The 16,396-nt window shown below is 43.3% G+C and overlaps 1 protein-coding gene across 12 annotated transcripts in view; it reads left to right on the top strand.

Moving 5' to 3' along the window:
* The window catches only part of LOC122408384 (calcium/calmodulin-dependent 3',5'-cyclic nucleotide phosphodiesterase 1-like), an 885,001-nt gene that overhangs the window by 449,006 nt on the left and 419,599 nt on the right, over positions 1-16,396 (top strand). For all 12 annotated transcript variants that reach the window (XR_006260480.1, XM_043415134.1, XM_043415133.1 and 9 more), the window contains one exon: positions 14,321-14,494. Coding sequence is in view for 11 of the 12 variants with exons in the window: in XM_043415134.1 (XP_043271069.1) it covers positions 14,321-14,494 (174 nt within the window). In the remaining variant the exon portion in view is untranslated. The remainder of the gene's footprint in view (positions 1-14,320; positions 14,495-16,396) is intronic.

Here is a 16,396-nt window from a genome sequence, read left to right as displayed (position 1 = left end):
GGGTGGCTACCGACGATACAATGTTGCCATGCTAAACCATGTTAAATACATTAAAAATTTTAAAATGATAAGCATTAAATAAAATTTGGTGAACATATTCTTTAGGGCCAAATTTGACAATACAAATTTTTTAAGATTTTTCTTCTGTACAGTTATCGAGTAATTGATCACTAAAGTTCAAGTGTATAAGCATAGCGTTTCCATATATATAGGTATACATTCCGGGCATAAGAAATCTGCTTTAATCCGTAATTACTCGATAACTAAGCAAAAGAAAATTTTGAAAAAAATTGTGTCTTCGCACTTGATGTTGAAGAACATTATCACCAAATTTGATCAATTTCTTATCAATTTGACGAACGTAGCCACCCTCCTTAATGAAACTTGAATATTTTATTCTACATTAAAATCTAAGAGACACTTTTTTTTTTTATCGGCGGAAAAACGTCTCTAAGGGGTGAAATCATCACTTGAAGCTGAGACCTCCGAGGGGTACTTTCCAGATTTCACCTATTTCCACTTGAGATAATCGAATGCACCCAAATGGATAATTACCTTAATGATAAACGATGAAAAATGCAACTGGTTTCACATCTCTGTCTCTCTCGCTCGGTGACGCACAATGAGAGGGGGTAGCCGCGTTCAGCGTAGTGCGTAACGCAGCGTGTGAACTTACGCCCGTCTATCTCTAAGATTCCGAAAAGATTCTATAAAGTTCCCGAAACGATGGATTTTGAATCACTAACGTTACATATCTCAGGATCGACTAGACGGATTTACTTGCAACAAAGACCAATGGAAAGGGAAAAATAAAAAAAAAATCGTCACCAATTTTCAGGTTCTTTCATGAAATAGTTTGTTTGTGAGAGCCGTTTGAAAATTCTGTGACGTCATAAATCCGTCGTATACGCGTACATAAGAAGTAGCGGCAGGGCTCGCGCTGGCTATTCTGTTGCGCCGCAGTTTTTTCTTTTAACACTCGGCATCGAGCCGCTGCCGCGTCTCTTGATAAATGAAAAAAAAATACTTCAAAACGTCATTCAAAGCCCATTTCTTAATAAAATAAAAATGTATAGCTTCTGAATGCAATATATATAATATCTAAAATTGCGAATTCTGTTGGACTTGGTGAGTATTATGTTTTTTTCTCTGTATTCTTCCTGTCAAATTTTGAGGAAAATGAACGGAAACATTTGTTTTATTTAAAAGCTTTCATATCTTTTTTATTCAGAATTATTTCATCGAAAAAATTAAAAACAAAATTTCTAAATAAAAGGGAAAAATTCCACAATGATACAATATATTCATAAACCTTACGGAAAATGTTTTTAATCTCACAAAGTTGTGGAAACAATCGAAATCGTTGAAAAATTTTAAAATAATCAGTTCAAACATTTGGAGAGTTTCAAACTGTTATGAATTGTACAAAACTTGGCGAAAATCATTGGAGAATTTTTTTTAAGCCCTACATAAAAACATGCCCAAACTTTTAAAAACCTTATTGGAAAACATTTTGTATCGTTCAGAGCTATCACAGAAAATAGATTTGATATCAAACAATAAAAATCCTCTCACAAAGAAAGAAAGTTCAGACAAGATGATGGCCGTTTTCGCATTAAACCTCAGAAAAAGGGAACAAACATTTTCTAACGTCGCAATGAAAATTATTTCAAGCGTGAAAAAATATATTACAAGGGTGGGACTCAAAAGATCGAAGGCCTAAAATAGCGAACAGGTGTAAAACAGGCGTATATAGGTATAAATAGATATTCTGTATATCTGCATATCTATATATGCGTATATAGGCATATATAGATATACAGAATGTCCGTTCGCTATTTTAGGCCTTCGAGCTTTTGAGTCTTGGGTTTTTTTAATGCGTGTTTTTTTTTCGATTCCGGTCTTGCAGAGTCCGGAAAGAGAGAAAAAAATGATTTCCATGATTTTACAGATGACTTCCCAGAGGGCATAAATGTACTTGTCTCTAGTTTTTTAAGTTCACAGGGCATAAAAAGTAGTCAAATCAAATCATAAGTAACAGCACGAATGCTGTTGAAAAATTGGAGACAAGTACATTTATGTTTTATAATACGATCAAACGAGCCCGCCGAAGGCGGGCGAAGTTCGATCGATATTATATGAAGACGTCTCGTTCGAAGATGATTTACATGTAGTAGTGTTAGCTATGCTTCAATCCACAACGTTTAGAGTATAAAAAATTTGACATTCGCGCCTCTTCCATCTGAAGGTCTCTCCGCAACATGCCGTTCATCGTTTGTCATTTAGTTTAGAGTTTAATCTCAAAAAAAAAATTTTTTGTCCGATGATTACGGGATATCGGGTCCCAATAAGGGGTGGGAGGTAATCATCTTCGAACGAGACGTCTTCATATAATATCGATCGAACTTCGCCCGCCTTCGGCGGGCTCGTTTGATCGTATTATTATACTACGACGTCTCGTTCTCGATGATTTACATGTAGATGTTCAAAGTCTACAAAAAAATTTTTTGACATTCCTTCTTTTTTTTTTTTATTTTATTAACATCCAGATATTCATAATACAAAGGAAACAGATAATTATTTATTTTTCAGGATCGACAGAGCAAATGTGTCATTTTGATCCATTATAGGCCTATTATAGAATTTCGCAAACGCTGACGATTTTCTTGACCAACCAGCCGTGCGTTTGATAGTATCTACACTTACACCTTTGTTAATGCCTTAGAAACGGCGGCATGTTTGGTGCTGTAAGCCGTAAACGCATTCGTATTTATTCCTGCTTTTTTAAGAAATGACTTTACCCAATGTCCCAGAGTTTGGGCACTCACTGGTTTATGAAGCTTCGCTATAGAAATGAAAACAGCTTTCTGTTCTCCTCGTAAACACTTTGTCTTATCCATGTATTGCAAAAAAGTTTTTGCAACACATAGATTTTCATTTTCTTTGAAGAAAGGTAATATCAGGTTTGGTTGATTGGCTCCAAATCTCGATGTCTTTATTTGTTCCGAAATTCTTATTTCGATTCCAGCTTGAGTTTGGTAAATATTATCTATGTAGATTAATGACATCGTCTGTAACCGATGAGCTGTGGTAAGTAACATTAGCGTGATTGTTTTTTCTGACAGAATCCGAAGATCAATCTTATCTTGATCTGATATTTTATCTATGTATTGGAGAACAATATCAACATCCCACGTGGTATCATATTTAGGACGAGTCGGTCGACTTTTGTATACTCCTCGCATAAATCTCGACATCAGCTTTTCACTACCGACATCTGTAGAGGCAATTAGACCTATTGCTGCTCTATCTGAATTTAGTGTTCCATATTTGGCACCATTATTATAACGTTTTGTGAGAAATTCGATGATTTTTAACTCATCTACGTTATATGTATCATAATTTTGTTCTTTGGTGAATTTCCACCATTGCCGTAAGGACGACTCGTATTGCTTTTGCGTGGATTGGGCGATAGAATTAATCATTATATTTGTCGTCTCTTGTGAAAATCCTTTATTCAAAAAAGCCTGCCTGATAATTGTCCTGCCACCAGGGAAAGTGTCTGCGCCAATGGATGTGTTAGAGTCCTGCAAGGAGACATTAATAGTCTTTTATGTGGTTGAAAAATAATTGGTGTTCCCCTAAGCAAGGACTGAAACATGGGAAACCAAGACTGTGTTGGCCAATTTGGCACTACAACAATACCATCTGCTTTGTCTGTAATGATCTTCTTTAATGTCCGTAAAATCAAAGAAAATGGGGGAAAGGCATAAAAATTTTCATTTTTCCATGACAAGGTAAAAGCATCTACCTTATACACTTCAGGATTTGGAAATCTTGAGCAATATTTATTAACTTTTTTATTTAAATTCTATGCAAAAAGATCAATCGTTATCGGGCCAAATTGTTTTGATATTTTATTAAAGGCTTCCTGTGATAATTCCCATTCAGTGTCCATGTTCGTAATTCGCGAGGCAATGTCCGCGTAAACTTTTCTTTGAAAGAAATGTACGATGCAAATACCCAAATCTTTCGCTCTTCTAGCCATAACCAAATTTCTCGAGCCAACTGATTTAATATTGGATACTGAACTCCCCCTGCTTTATTTATATACGCAATCGCCGTTGTATTGTCCACTCTAAGCAAAATTTCACAATTTTGTAGAGTTGCTGTAAAACTTTTCAGAGCAAAAAATGCTGCTAGCAACTCAAGATAATTAATATGGTATCTCCTCTGAGCGTCATTCCACCATCCATTAATAGATTGACCTTGACAATGTGCCCCCCATCCTGTTAAGGAAGCGTCTGAAGATATTTCAAGTGCGTATTTTCCTGTTCTTATAGGGTTTTTTCCTATTTTGCTATTTAGTCTCCACCATGTGATATCTTTTTCCAATTTATTTTTTATCATCATTTTTCCATCATAATCTCCATCGTTGGTAACCAATGCCAACCATTTTTGCCTTTCTAATAATTTACAATGCGCATGGTCGTACGCTACAGCTGGAGAAGCCGCATTCAAAACACCCAAAAAAGTGGCAAAATCACGAATTTTACAGGATTGCCCAATTTTCATATTATCAATTAAGTGATCTATTTGTTTTTTCTTCTTATCTGTGAGTTCAATATTGTATTCCACAGAATTAATCACAAATCCTAAGAATTTGCATCTTTGAGATGGGATCAAATTACTTTTTTCATTATTTATGACGAACCCTAGTAGTAGTAGTAGTAGTAATAATAGCGAGTGGGGCTACGACGGGCCCCTATTAAGCACCCAGAGCCATGATGGTTCCATTGTGCTATCTCGCTCTTTAATCAGTAGTCAGCCCCTGCGCGTTTATCCCGGCTTTTTCAGCCAGGTAGCACATTTGGGTGACTTTTAGGTTCGATATTTCCCCTGGTTCGACGAACATACGCCCCCAGGTTTTGTACCGGTAAATCGCCAAGGTAGGGCAGCGACACAGAATGTGTACACTGCTCTCCTCGCCTTCTCCACATAACCTGCATTCCCTGTGCTCCGCTAGGCCCATTGTGTGGAGGTGTGACCTGAGGGCAATGTGTCCGGTTAGTAACGCAATGCCCACACGAAGTCTTACCCTCCCCAGGCCCAGCAGCTCCTTGGTTCTGCCTATGTTGGGCTCTTTCATCCAAAGTTTGGCTTGCCTGCAACCCACTCTCGTTTTCCAGAGGTGTAGGTGTTGGCGTTTTAGTCCATTTTGGATGATGTTTTTCCCAGTGGCAAAGGGGACTCCGACCACCTGGTGTGCAGGTGGTGTCTCCGTACCCCTTTTGGCCAACCCATCGGCCACCTCGTTTCCGTAGAAACCCTGGTGACCTGGTATCCAGGTCAGTGTGACCTTGTTCTTTTTTCCAGCTTCGTTCAGCGCCTGCATGCATTTCCATACAGTCGCCGAGTCGGCCTGTGATTTGGTAACGGCTCTCAGGGCCGCCATGCTGTCCGAGTGCACCATTATATGTTTGCCCGTCGTGTTTCTCTCCAGGCATATTTTGATGCACTCATAAATGGCCAGCACTTCGGCCTGAAACACCGTGGCTAACTCCCCCAAGGGGAAGCTGAGTCTAGTGTCGGTCGCTGGGTTGAAAACTCCCGCTCCGAACCTGTTTCCAGCCCCCGATCCGTCGGTGAACCAGGCATCCACCCCCGGAGAGGTAGGGGGCTGGGAAGATCTCCAGTCCTCCCGTGTGCGGATGACCGCTCTGAAAGACTTCTCTACCTGGAATTTCCTAGGTATTTTGTCCTGTTGGAGTGAAAATGGGCTCCTCTGGGAGAGCCCCAGGTCAGTGTGGCCCGTCCCAGTGCTCCTCCAGGTGCCCATACAGATTTGTCTATACGCTGTTAGTTTTGCCTGTCCGGTGATATCGATGTTGAGGGGGAGGAGGCCAAAGGCTACCTCCAGCGCCGCCGTGGGGGTCGTCCTCATGACTCCGGCCCCTGCCCTTAGGTAATTACCCTGTAGGCTGGTCAACCGTTGTTCATAGGCGACTCTCCCAACGGCGGGCCACCAGACGACGGCTGCGTACTTTAGTCTAGGGAGCAGGATTGCCCTGTATAGCCACAGTGCCATCCTGGTCCCCATGCCCCATGTTTTGCCCATGGCCCTTCTACAGGCCCAGAAGCTCGTATGGAATTTATTTATTTTCTCCTCTAAATGCCGATTCCAGTTAAGTTTGGGGTCAAGGTAGACTCCCAAGTACTTAATGGTCCGCGAATAGGGTATGTATTCCTCTCCCAACTTTAATGGGCCTATGACGGTGGGTTTATATTTCTTAGTGAAGATCATGGCTTGGGTCTTTTGCGGATTCACCACTAGTCCCCTCGCCCGGCTCCACTCTGTGGCGACCTGAAGTGCTCTTTCCATTAGCTCCTTCAGCTCATGTAGGAAGTTGCCCCTCACCAGTAGGGCCACGTCGTCCGCGTAGCCGAAGACGTGGATCCCCATCCTGTTCAGCTTGACCAGCAGTTCGTCTACGACAAGACACCACAGCAGGGGTGATAGTACCCCCCCCCCCCCCCCCCCTGCGGGCAGCCCTTTGCCGGTGTCCCGCTGATTGTCTGGTCATTGTGTCTGGCGGTCAGACTTCTGCCCGCTAACATGTTGTATGTCCAGTCTATGAGTGGTCTGGGCACCTCATGTCTGGTCATTGCTTCCTTGATGACGTTGTAGGAGGTGCTGTCAAAGGCTCCCTCTATGTCAAGGAAGGCCCCCAGAGCATAGCCTTTCACCGAGAGTTGGCTCTCAATTTTGCCCACGAGGTGGTGGAGGGCAGAGTCTGTCGATTTGCCCTCTCTGTAGGCATACTGGGAGCCACTCAAGGGGTGGCTGTCCAGAGGCCCGTCCTTTAGGAATCTATCTATCAGTCGTTCCAGCGTCTTCAGTACGAAGGAGGTCAGGCTGATGGGTCTGAAGTCCTTAGCTCGGATATGTCCGTTTCTGCCTGGCTTCGGGATAAACACTACTGTCGTCCCTCTCCAGGCTTCCGGGACATGCTTTAGAGCGATACTTGCTCTAAGGATTTTAGTCAATGGTCCAAGAATGTGGGATAGGCCCTCTTGGCGGAGTGCCGGGAATATCCCATCCGGCCCTGCCGACTTGAAGGGTTGGAAGGTCTTGACAGCCCATTCCACCCCTTTTGGGGAGACGACCTTGGCCGCTAGCCCCCACTCCCGCGGTGCATGGTTATCCCTTGGGCTTGTGCCCCGCGCAGTGTCCTCTTCTAGACAGAAACCGGGGAAGTGTGTCTCCATGAGGTGACATAGAGTTTCCCCCGGGTTCTCCGTAAAAGTACTGTCCGGTTTAGTGAGGCAGCCCAGTTGTGGTTTGTTGTCTTGGCTGAGAATTCTGCTAAGTCTGGATGCCTCAGGAGCACTCTCGACTTTATTGCAGAACTCATGCCAGCTTTTCCGTTTGGCAGCTGCGATATTTTTGCTGTAGTTCCTCTGCAGCTCTCGGTAGGCTGCCCAGTGTTCTGGCCTGCAGGTTCTTTTAGCCTTGTTCCAGGCCGTTCTTACCCTACGCCTGGCCTCCTCAAGCCCCTCGCTCCACCAGTACACTCTTGACTGGTTGTTCACAAGGGTTTGCGGACAATTGGCTTCGTAGGCATCAACCACTACGTTTCGCAGTGAGGTTGCTGCCTGTTCCAGCCCGTTTCTGTTCCTAAAGGTTGTGGGTATGTTGGTTACTAGGTGCTTCAAAGCAGCCCGCGGTAGCCCTCCCAGTCCGTTCTTCTGCGGCACCGGCGCCATTCGGCCGCCTGCGTGTGCAGCAGAGTCATAAGTATATGTCTGTGGTCAGACCCGGAGGGCTCTTTCGAGACCCTCCAATTAATAATTTTGTCGGTCAGGCCATCCGTGCAGAGGGTGACGTCAATGACCTCCTGCCTTCTAGAGTCCATGAAGGTCGGTTCGCACCCCCTGTTAAGGATGACCAGGCCTGCTCCTGCTATAAATTCGTGGAGATTTTCCCCCCTGGCATTGGTGTCAGAGCTCCCCCAACCGCGATGGTGGGAGTTTGCATCGCATCCAACCAGGAGTTCCATCCCGCGATTTACGGCATATTCCCTAAGGTAATTAACCTCTCTGGGGGGGGGGGGGGGGGGGATCCGCGGAATCGTAGGGCATATATGCTGACCCGACCAGTATTTCCGCGGGCCCCCCTGCCCCGAGATTTGTTCTCAATAATATTACTGTTAAGTCTTGTGTACTCACCTGGGGTAGAAGTGTGGCCTCCAGTCCCTTCGTGATGACACACGTTCTCGTTCTCCCTTCGGAAGGGGCGTAGTGTATCGTCCCGCATCCTCCAAGACCCTTGATGGCACCGTTTAGCAGCCAGGGCTCCTGAACTAGCGCCAGTCCCGTTTTCCAAGTTGCCATCGTCCTGGCTAGAATAGCCGAGGCGCTCTTGGCGTGATGGAGGTTAATTTGTATGATGGGAAGGCCAGGGACTGCCATCCCTAGGTGCCTCCCCCCTCCCCCGTCGTCGTCGTCTTTGTCGTCGTCGTTAACGTCGAGGCTGGTGCGGGCAAGCCTGTGGAGTTGGGCTTCGAGAGAGCCCGACCCTTGTCCTTGCCCACAACCCTTACGGAAGCGCGACCTAGACCACAGAATGGTCTAAAGCCGCACTTCCTAAGCGCCTCGAGGGACTTGTCGCCAATTAGGCAGGCAAAGTGGGCACTCGAAGCGTCCCTGCTTTCACTGCCCTTGGCGACAACCCAGTCATCGGCACCTACCCCGGCGTTTTGACGATCGAGGAGTTTGATGGCCTCCTCGATCGAAATGTCGGCTTCCTCCACGTGGACCACCATCCGGTGTCGCTTCGGGAGCTCCTCCGGTGGCAACACGTGAATGGATTTGCCATTCGCTTTTAACTCCGAGGAGAGGCTTTTAAGCCAGTCCCCAGTCTGCTTGTCCGCACGTGTGATGATGAGGGCTCCATCCCTCTCCCAGAAACCGGTGAAAGTGGGGGCTTTTGTACCCTGGGGTAACTCCAGGATACGCCCTCTGATTAGTTTCCTAACCATTTCCACCTCCCTCGGTCCCAGTCGAGCTTCCGGAAAACCCTCCATCACCATGGCGAGTTTTGTAGTTCCTTTCGCCGCCTGGGCATATGTTCCGTGGTCGTTTGCCCTCGGTTTCTTGCCCTGGTGCTCTTGGGATGGGCTTGGGGTATCGTGCTCGGGTCTGGGGCGTTTAGCCGTCCCGACTCTAGCCTTTCCCCCAGGTGCCCCTTCTCTCGTCCCTTCCGGGGCGTCCTTGCCGGGTGGGGGGGCAGGTGTAGATGCACCCTCCTTCTTCGCCCGGCGATGCTTATTGTGGCGTCGTCTCGCTGCTCCGCTGTATTTGACGCGGGGTTTTGCCTTGCTGGGCCCCTCCCCCGTCGTAGTTGTTGACTCCTCCGGTTGTTCGCTGCAAAGAGCAGCTGTCCCCTGGAGGAGTTGCTCGAGTTCTGATTCGATGTCCGTGGTTGTTTGCCTGTTCGTCTGTTCGTTTGTTTCAGTGTTCGGTTGTATATTGTCTGGCTTGTGGTCGTCGTTGTTGGTTTGTGTGGTATTGTTTTGGTTTTGGTTTTGTTTGGTCTTGTTCATTTCTGGTCCCACGAGTACCACGGTAGTGCGATATCACCCGGTCAGAGCCGTGATTGACCGGGGCTTGGCTAAATACTCTCGGAGGTCGCCCGGTATCCGAGAGGCACCGTTTGTGACGCAACTCCCTTGCGCCATGCAGCCCTCGGCACGGTCGCTAGCACACCTTGGCTTGGGGGGGTTCTCTTAGTTCGGCCGCTCCCCGCCGCGCCCCGGTTGCAGACCCCATGGAGCGGCGTCTGCCCCCGGGGCGCCGCCGGGAGCCGCCTTAAGCCCCGCCACCGCCACGACAAGGTGGACCCGTCAAGGTGGAACCCCATTCGGCAGGGTGACGAACCCTAACGTTTCTAAAAAATATTTGGACTCCAATGTGATATTTTTGCAACGTTCAAAGTTTTTTTGCCATAAAAAGTATGTCATCTAGATAAATCGTCGTCACAATCCCTTTAGTCCTCAATACATTCATGACTGGCTTCATTATTTTAGTAAAAATGTAAGGACTGGTACACAAACCAAAAGGCAGACATGTAAATTCATATATAATGCCTTTGAAAATAAACCTCAAATATTTCCTACAATTTTTGTGTACAGGAACTAGAAAATATGCATCTTTGAGATCGATGGAAGCCATAAATGATTTTGGAGTCAGTAAATTCTTTGCTGTTCTAATATCCTCCATTTTAAAATGAGGAGGATCTATGAACTTGTTTAAACCTTTAAGATTCAAAATGAACCGGTAACTACCATTTGGTTTTAAAACCAAAAAATATGTCGATATAAATTGACCTCTACAGCTTTCATATTTTTTTATTGCATTTTTATCGAGTAGATTCTGAATTTCAATCTCAATCGCCCTTGCTTCTTTATTCGACCACCTTTTTTGTTCAGGAACATGACTTTGATATGGAATCTCATTAAAAGGAATAGAATATCCCTCTATGGCATTCAAAATGACATTATCTGAAGTTATTTTTGTCCATTTGTGGATAAATTTAGAAAGTCTGCCTGCTATTGATCGTACCGAATTTATTTCCTCGATCGATCCCTCGCATGTCGATTTTTGTCGCGATTCGATGTTTGATTCGAACGATACTGAGTCCTCGGTTTGAAGTGGAAGAATTGTTTCTTCTGGTGAGATGTGCCCGCCTGTTTGTTGACAGACGGGCTTTTCCAGTTTCCCTGATATTGACGCTGGAAAGGCTTCTTCGTATTTTTTTCCGGTGCTTTCAGATTTTGACATGCATTTTCAATAGTTTTGGCCTCTTTTATCTGATCAGCAAGCTTTTCTCCATATAACCATTCGCTGGAATGCAGTGACTCTACCAAATGCTTCACATTTTTATTCATTATAGGTGTAATGAACGACTTTCTTGCCAAGGATTCTTGGTAAAATACATCTGATAATAGTTTTCCCGTATCAGACAAATATTCTAATAACTTAATTTGATCAATTCCCTCTTCTTTTTCCTCGAGTAAGAGAGACATAGCCGCACCGATAGATATAACAGCTGTTCCAATGCATTGCTGAGTACTAACAAAATGTTGGTCACGTTTTCTAGCAATCTCAGACATTGCTGCTGCGATTTCGAGATTGATTTTTGGAGGTTCGGTATACAACTCTCCCTTACGTGGATACTTTTTAAATATATTTTTTCTAACCTCTTCCGGTAGGCCCTCTTGCAACCAAATCTTCCAGCGATTTTTTACCTCGACATGAAGGTGGTGCGAGTCGTCTGATTGCTCATTAGGATCTTCTCCCAAAAGTTGAAGAATTTCTGTGTCTAAAACAGATTCCTTGAGAACACTTCGTTCCTCTTCCTTTCCAACTATTGATTGTTCGCTATTTGCGCAATCTGACGAGTCATCTAATTTTTTGGCATTATTTGCCTCATTTTCCTCGTTGACATGATCGTCTGAGAAAAAAATATCATACTTACATTAAGAGAATTCTCTAACTGCTTTCGACTCCCCTTTTTGGGTGCACAATTCGTGTGGAATACGTGCCGTGTTTTTTCGTGTGGAAGAAAACACGTAATTTTGAAATTTGATACCAGTGACATTTACCTGCAACTGCATCGTTATCACTTTGGATTGATGCAACCTCGTTAATAGCTTTTTGCTTGACAAAGTGACTGAGGAGGGTTGTCAGATTATCCAACTGATTCTGCATTTTTTGCATTTTCTCCATGGTTTCTTCTTCTCTTCTTTTCTTATCTCTTGAAGGAGATCTCGAGCGTTTACGTTTTTTCTCCTTACCCATACTTAATAAACAAAAATTATTTGATGAATTTTTTCTCCGCGCGTGTGGATCGTTGAGCACAACGAATAACAATGACAAACGATGAACGGCATGTTGCGGAGAGACCTTCAGATGGAAGAGGCGCGAATGTCAAATTTTTTATACTCTAAACGTTGTGGATTGGAGCATAGCTAACACTACTACATGTAAATCATCTTCGAACGAGACGTCGTAGTATAATGTCACCTGGACAGTAGTCTCAGTGAAACCCTATGTGACACTCATGTAGTTCAAAACACAAATACACGATGATTTATAAGAAGTTGTTCGATCTATTTTCTCGAAACTTGCTTCAAATGAGCAATGCATTACTGAAGATTATAAAAAAACCATTCCGAACGTAATGAATAAAAAAAATGAATCTGCTAAATCTTGGTAATGTATGAAAAACGTTTGATTCGAAGGAACAAAACATTGTCAAATAAATGCAAAAGTGACGAGTACATCGGATTACGAATGAAAAAAATTCAAAGCATAATGGTATGTAAAAAAAATTAAGAAACCAACTGTCAATAATTTCAACAAAACAATTAAGAAAAGCTTTCACAAATCGTAAAAGAAATTATATTAAAAAAAATACAAATCCGTAAATATATTGTAAAGGAAAAAAAATCAAATAGAATGTGAGAAATTCATTCCTACAGGAAGCATCCGGAACTTGAGAAAGTTCTGGTGAATCAAAAAAGCTACCATCTGAGTTATGTGCAGCACTAAAATTTATAACATCAATAGGAGGATGAGTATTTTATTAGTATATAATATAGAATTTTTTACAATATGATATTGTTCTGAGAAGCGTTCAAATCCGAAAAAAATCAGGATCCCCTGATATTCACAATATTCGACGTCGATTTCATATCGGTGCAAATTATGTTTAAATATGTGCTAAAAGTACTTTTCCGGTCCATCACTTTTCATTCAAATAAAAATCAGGACTCTTCTAGACCTGATGCATCACATATATGCATACGGAGGGAATTGAGAAAATTACCTCCTAGAGATTTTAACTTAATTGCATTCATTATAAAAAAATGCAAACAGATTTTTCTCTAATATACAAGAGATATTATTGTGTATTGATGAAAAAGTTTCTTGAAATTCGATGAAAGGTGATTCCCTAGTGAATTACTATTTACCCTTTCTTAAAAAAAAAAACAGATATATCGAAATATAAAGCTTCTATCCGTTGCAATGGTTTTGTTTATTCGTTGTCCTGAATTGTTGCGAAAAGATAGTTGCCGCCGAGCATATGTGGGATGATGTCCAAATTCAAGTGGGCGTATAACGCTAGCGTTAATGCTAGTTCCATAAAAATAATGACGCTGAAGTTTGCAGCGTTGGAGTCCAACGAAATGAACCAAAAAAAGATTTATAATTAATCATTTTTTTATTTCACGAATCATTGATGTGGGTTGAAAAATAACGAATTGCAGATTCGGCAGAAAACAAAATTGGAGATTTACTGGAATTACTCGAAAGTTTTTTTTAGATCATTTCGTTGGACTCCAATGTTGCAAACTTCAGCGTCATTAAAAATAACGCATGAATTAACGTCCAGTTTGATTTTTATTTGAATGAGCAATTTGCAAAGCATCTAAGTCCAGACGTAAACACGTTCAACTTACACCCCTCTGTCTCTCAGAAAACGAAAGTTCCCGAAATGATCGATTTCAAATCATAAAAACTACATATCTCGGGATCAACTGAATGGATTCACTTGCAACAAGGACCAATGGAAAGAGAAAAATCGAAAAAAAAATGGTTACAATTTTCAGATCTTTCCATCAAATGGTTTGTCTGTGAGAGCCGTTTGAAAATTGCGTGACGTCATAAAACCGGCATATTCACGTATATAAAATTACGGCAGGGCTCGCGCTGGCTTTTCTTTTGCGCTGCAGTTTTTCCTTTTAATACTTGGCGTCGAGCCACTATCGCGTCTCTTGGTAGGTAACCAGTAGGCGCTGCCTCTCCCTTTACAATAATTCGTTAAAGCGTTTGCGCAGATAATTAATTAGCAAGACAAAGAGCAAAATCAAAGGTGTTAGAATTAGACAAAATTAACGTTACGCAGAAAATAAAGAATCTCCATCCGAACGGATCAGGCGGGCGGCGTCCGTCGTCGCGAAAATGGGCCGTATATCGGTCCACTAGTCGACACGGGTTCGTACGGGTGTGGCGGGGCAAAATGTCACGTCATAATGTTAAGGTTGCATCCGTGGGACGATACGACAGCAGAAGTTCTATGCTTCCGTAGAAAATGATACTTCCATATAGAACTTTCGTTACCGCAGCAAATAAATTTATTGTCACCACATAGACATATGGAATTTACTACCCAGTAGCGTGGCTCACGCTGTCTTAACAAAATTATTTCTCTGTGTGCACCATAGTAAAAAGTTACCGTTTTGTCGTATTTCAGTTGCTTCACCACCCGACAGAAGGTCAAGGGACGAAATCGATACTTCGACCTCTTCGCCTGCTACTGCTTCAGGAATCGTAAATGAGAATGTGAACATGAGCGGCACAAGTGGTAACATCAGTACTACACATTCGCACAACCCTCCTTCGCCAGGAAGAAATGGTCAGCTCTCGAGTAAGTTGGAATGTAAATTATTAATCAAACCGATCAAGGCATTACAAGGTTCGCCTGATCAGATAATATTGAGGACCAGATCAGGATAGTCTAACTAAGGTGGGAAGTACTAAATAATAGGAATCCACCTGGAGGCGTGGATCAGCAAAATGCAACTTTCGTGATTTTTAATTTTTTCCTCACTGAAAGCGTGTATTGTTTTTTTTCTTCATTGTATCGTTTATTGTACTAATGATGCATTCGGTTTTGGTTGTCATTTTCTTAATTACTGAAATATGCAACCCTTCTCAGCTTCGAAATAGTAAAAATTTCTCGACATGCAACTTATCATTGGTTAAACCTATTAAACGATTAAACGTGATCTATCAGTTGTTTAGTCGATAAAAATCCTACTGCACGTTTTATTCCGAGTAGGTTGATATTTGAAAGAAAATATGTATAGGTTTTTTTAATATATGTTTAAATGTTTATCTATTTTTAATGAGATCAAGAAATTACAACCATCAATTAGCAAACCAAACAAACGACTAAACTACTTATTTCATGACATACGCTGTTAGAGCCTTTCTTGTTTTTTTAACAATCTCATATGTTCACACATATGCACTGTAACGTAATATTTTCCCCGATGGGTACGATCACGTCCCTTCTCAGCTCACCCGTCTCGTCCTCTCGCACCACTCTCCGGCCATGAGAGTGAATTGGGCGCCTGGTACGAAGTACCGCCGATTACTCGACTTTTGATTCATTCACTCTCAACGATGGTAACGTCAAATAATATAATGTACGACACAGAGGGAACGAGAGACACGCGTGACTGAGGACGGTCCGGCTACTCAGCTCATCTGAGGTACTGAAAGGTAGAGGGGGGGATCCTTGGGGAAAAGGTAGCAATTCGCAACGCAAAAAATATAAGCCAAGACAAAGCAGAATTCTGGACATATTTCAGGCTTTATTCAAAGTGACCGAATAAGTTCGAATACAGCAAAAGATATAAATTATAACCGGGTTGGACTCGATACAAAATAAAGTTTGAGTGGAATTAATTCGGGGGGGGGGGGGGGGGGGGCATCAGATCGCAAAACTTTGACCGCTCGCGCAGTAACGAGGGACTTCGCGCGGGGCGCGCCCGAATTCACCGAGTAATAACGTGATTAACGATTCGCCTCGTGGTCTCCCGGGTGCCGTAGGTAATCGACAACCGATGCTCTGGCGTGCAGGTAAAAGGTAATCAGCCATCCGCCAGGCGGATGCTCTAGGTAAAAGGTAAAAGGTAAGCAACGCCAGAACAGCCGGCGCCCTAGGTAATCCAAGGTAAAAGGTAATTGGCACCCGTTCGATCGCGAGGAATCCGGCGATACGCGACGAAAGGTAACCGAAGGTACCAGCGGGACGAACTTCGGCCAAGCGCGAGGTAACGCCGAGGTTCCCGCGCGTTCAGTGGAGGTAATACGAGCTGACGCGAATAAAGAATGCGATAAAATAGGGATAATGAGCGTCGGGTTAATATTGGCGAAGATAACAGAGATGATGCAATAATACGTGGTAATAATGCTCGCAGAAAAAGGTAACAGAAAAGACGGTAAGCGTCACACGAAATAGAGAAAGAACAATATAGGCGAAGGTAAAAATAACGGTTGAAAAAGATTCGATACGAAAGACAAAATATAACGCCGTATACACGATGCTCGCCAGCGCGAGCGAGAGAGACAGAGCGCAAACAAACCGCGAGGTAACGTGCTCGCTAGAGCCTCGGCGCGTGCAGGGAGAGAGAGAGAGAGAGAGGCGTCGTCGCGTGGAATATTCCAGCGCGTACGACGCAATTTCACAAAGACTCGAATTCTATGATTGACTCTACATTAGCGCGAAACTGTAAAGAATTGACTGAGACCAAATTAATGA

Source organism: Venturia canescens, chromosome 3, assembly GCF_019457755.1.
Source record: "Venturia canescens isolate UGA chromosome 3, ASM1945775v1, whole genome shotgun sequence".
Classification (NCBI taxonomy): domain Eukaryota; kingdom Metazoa; phylum Arthropoda; class Insecta; order Hymenoptera; family Ichneumonidae; genus Venturia; species Venturia canescens.
This window is presented reverse-complemented; position numbering and strand designations above follow the sequence as displayed.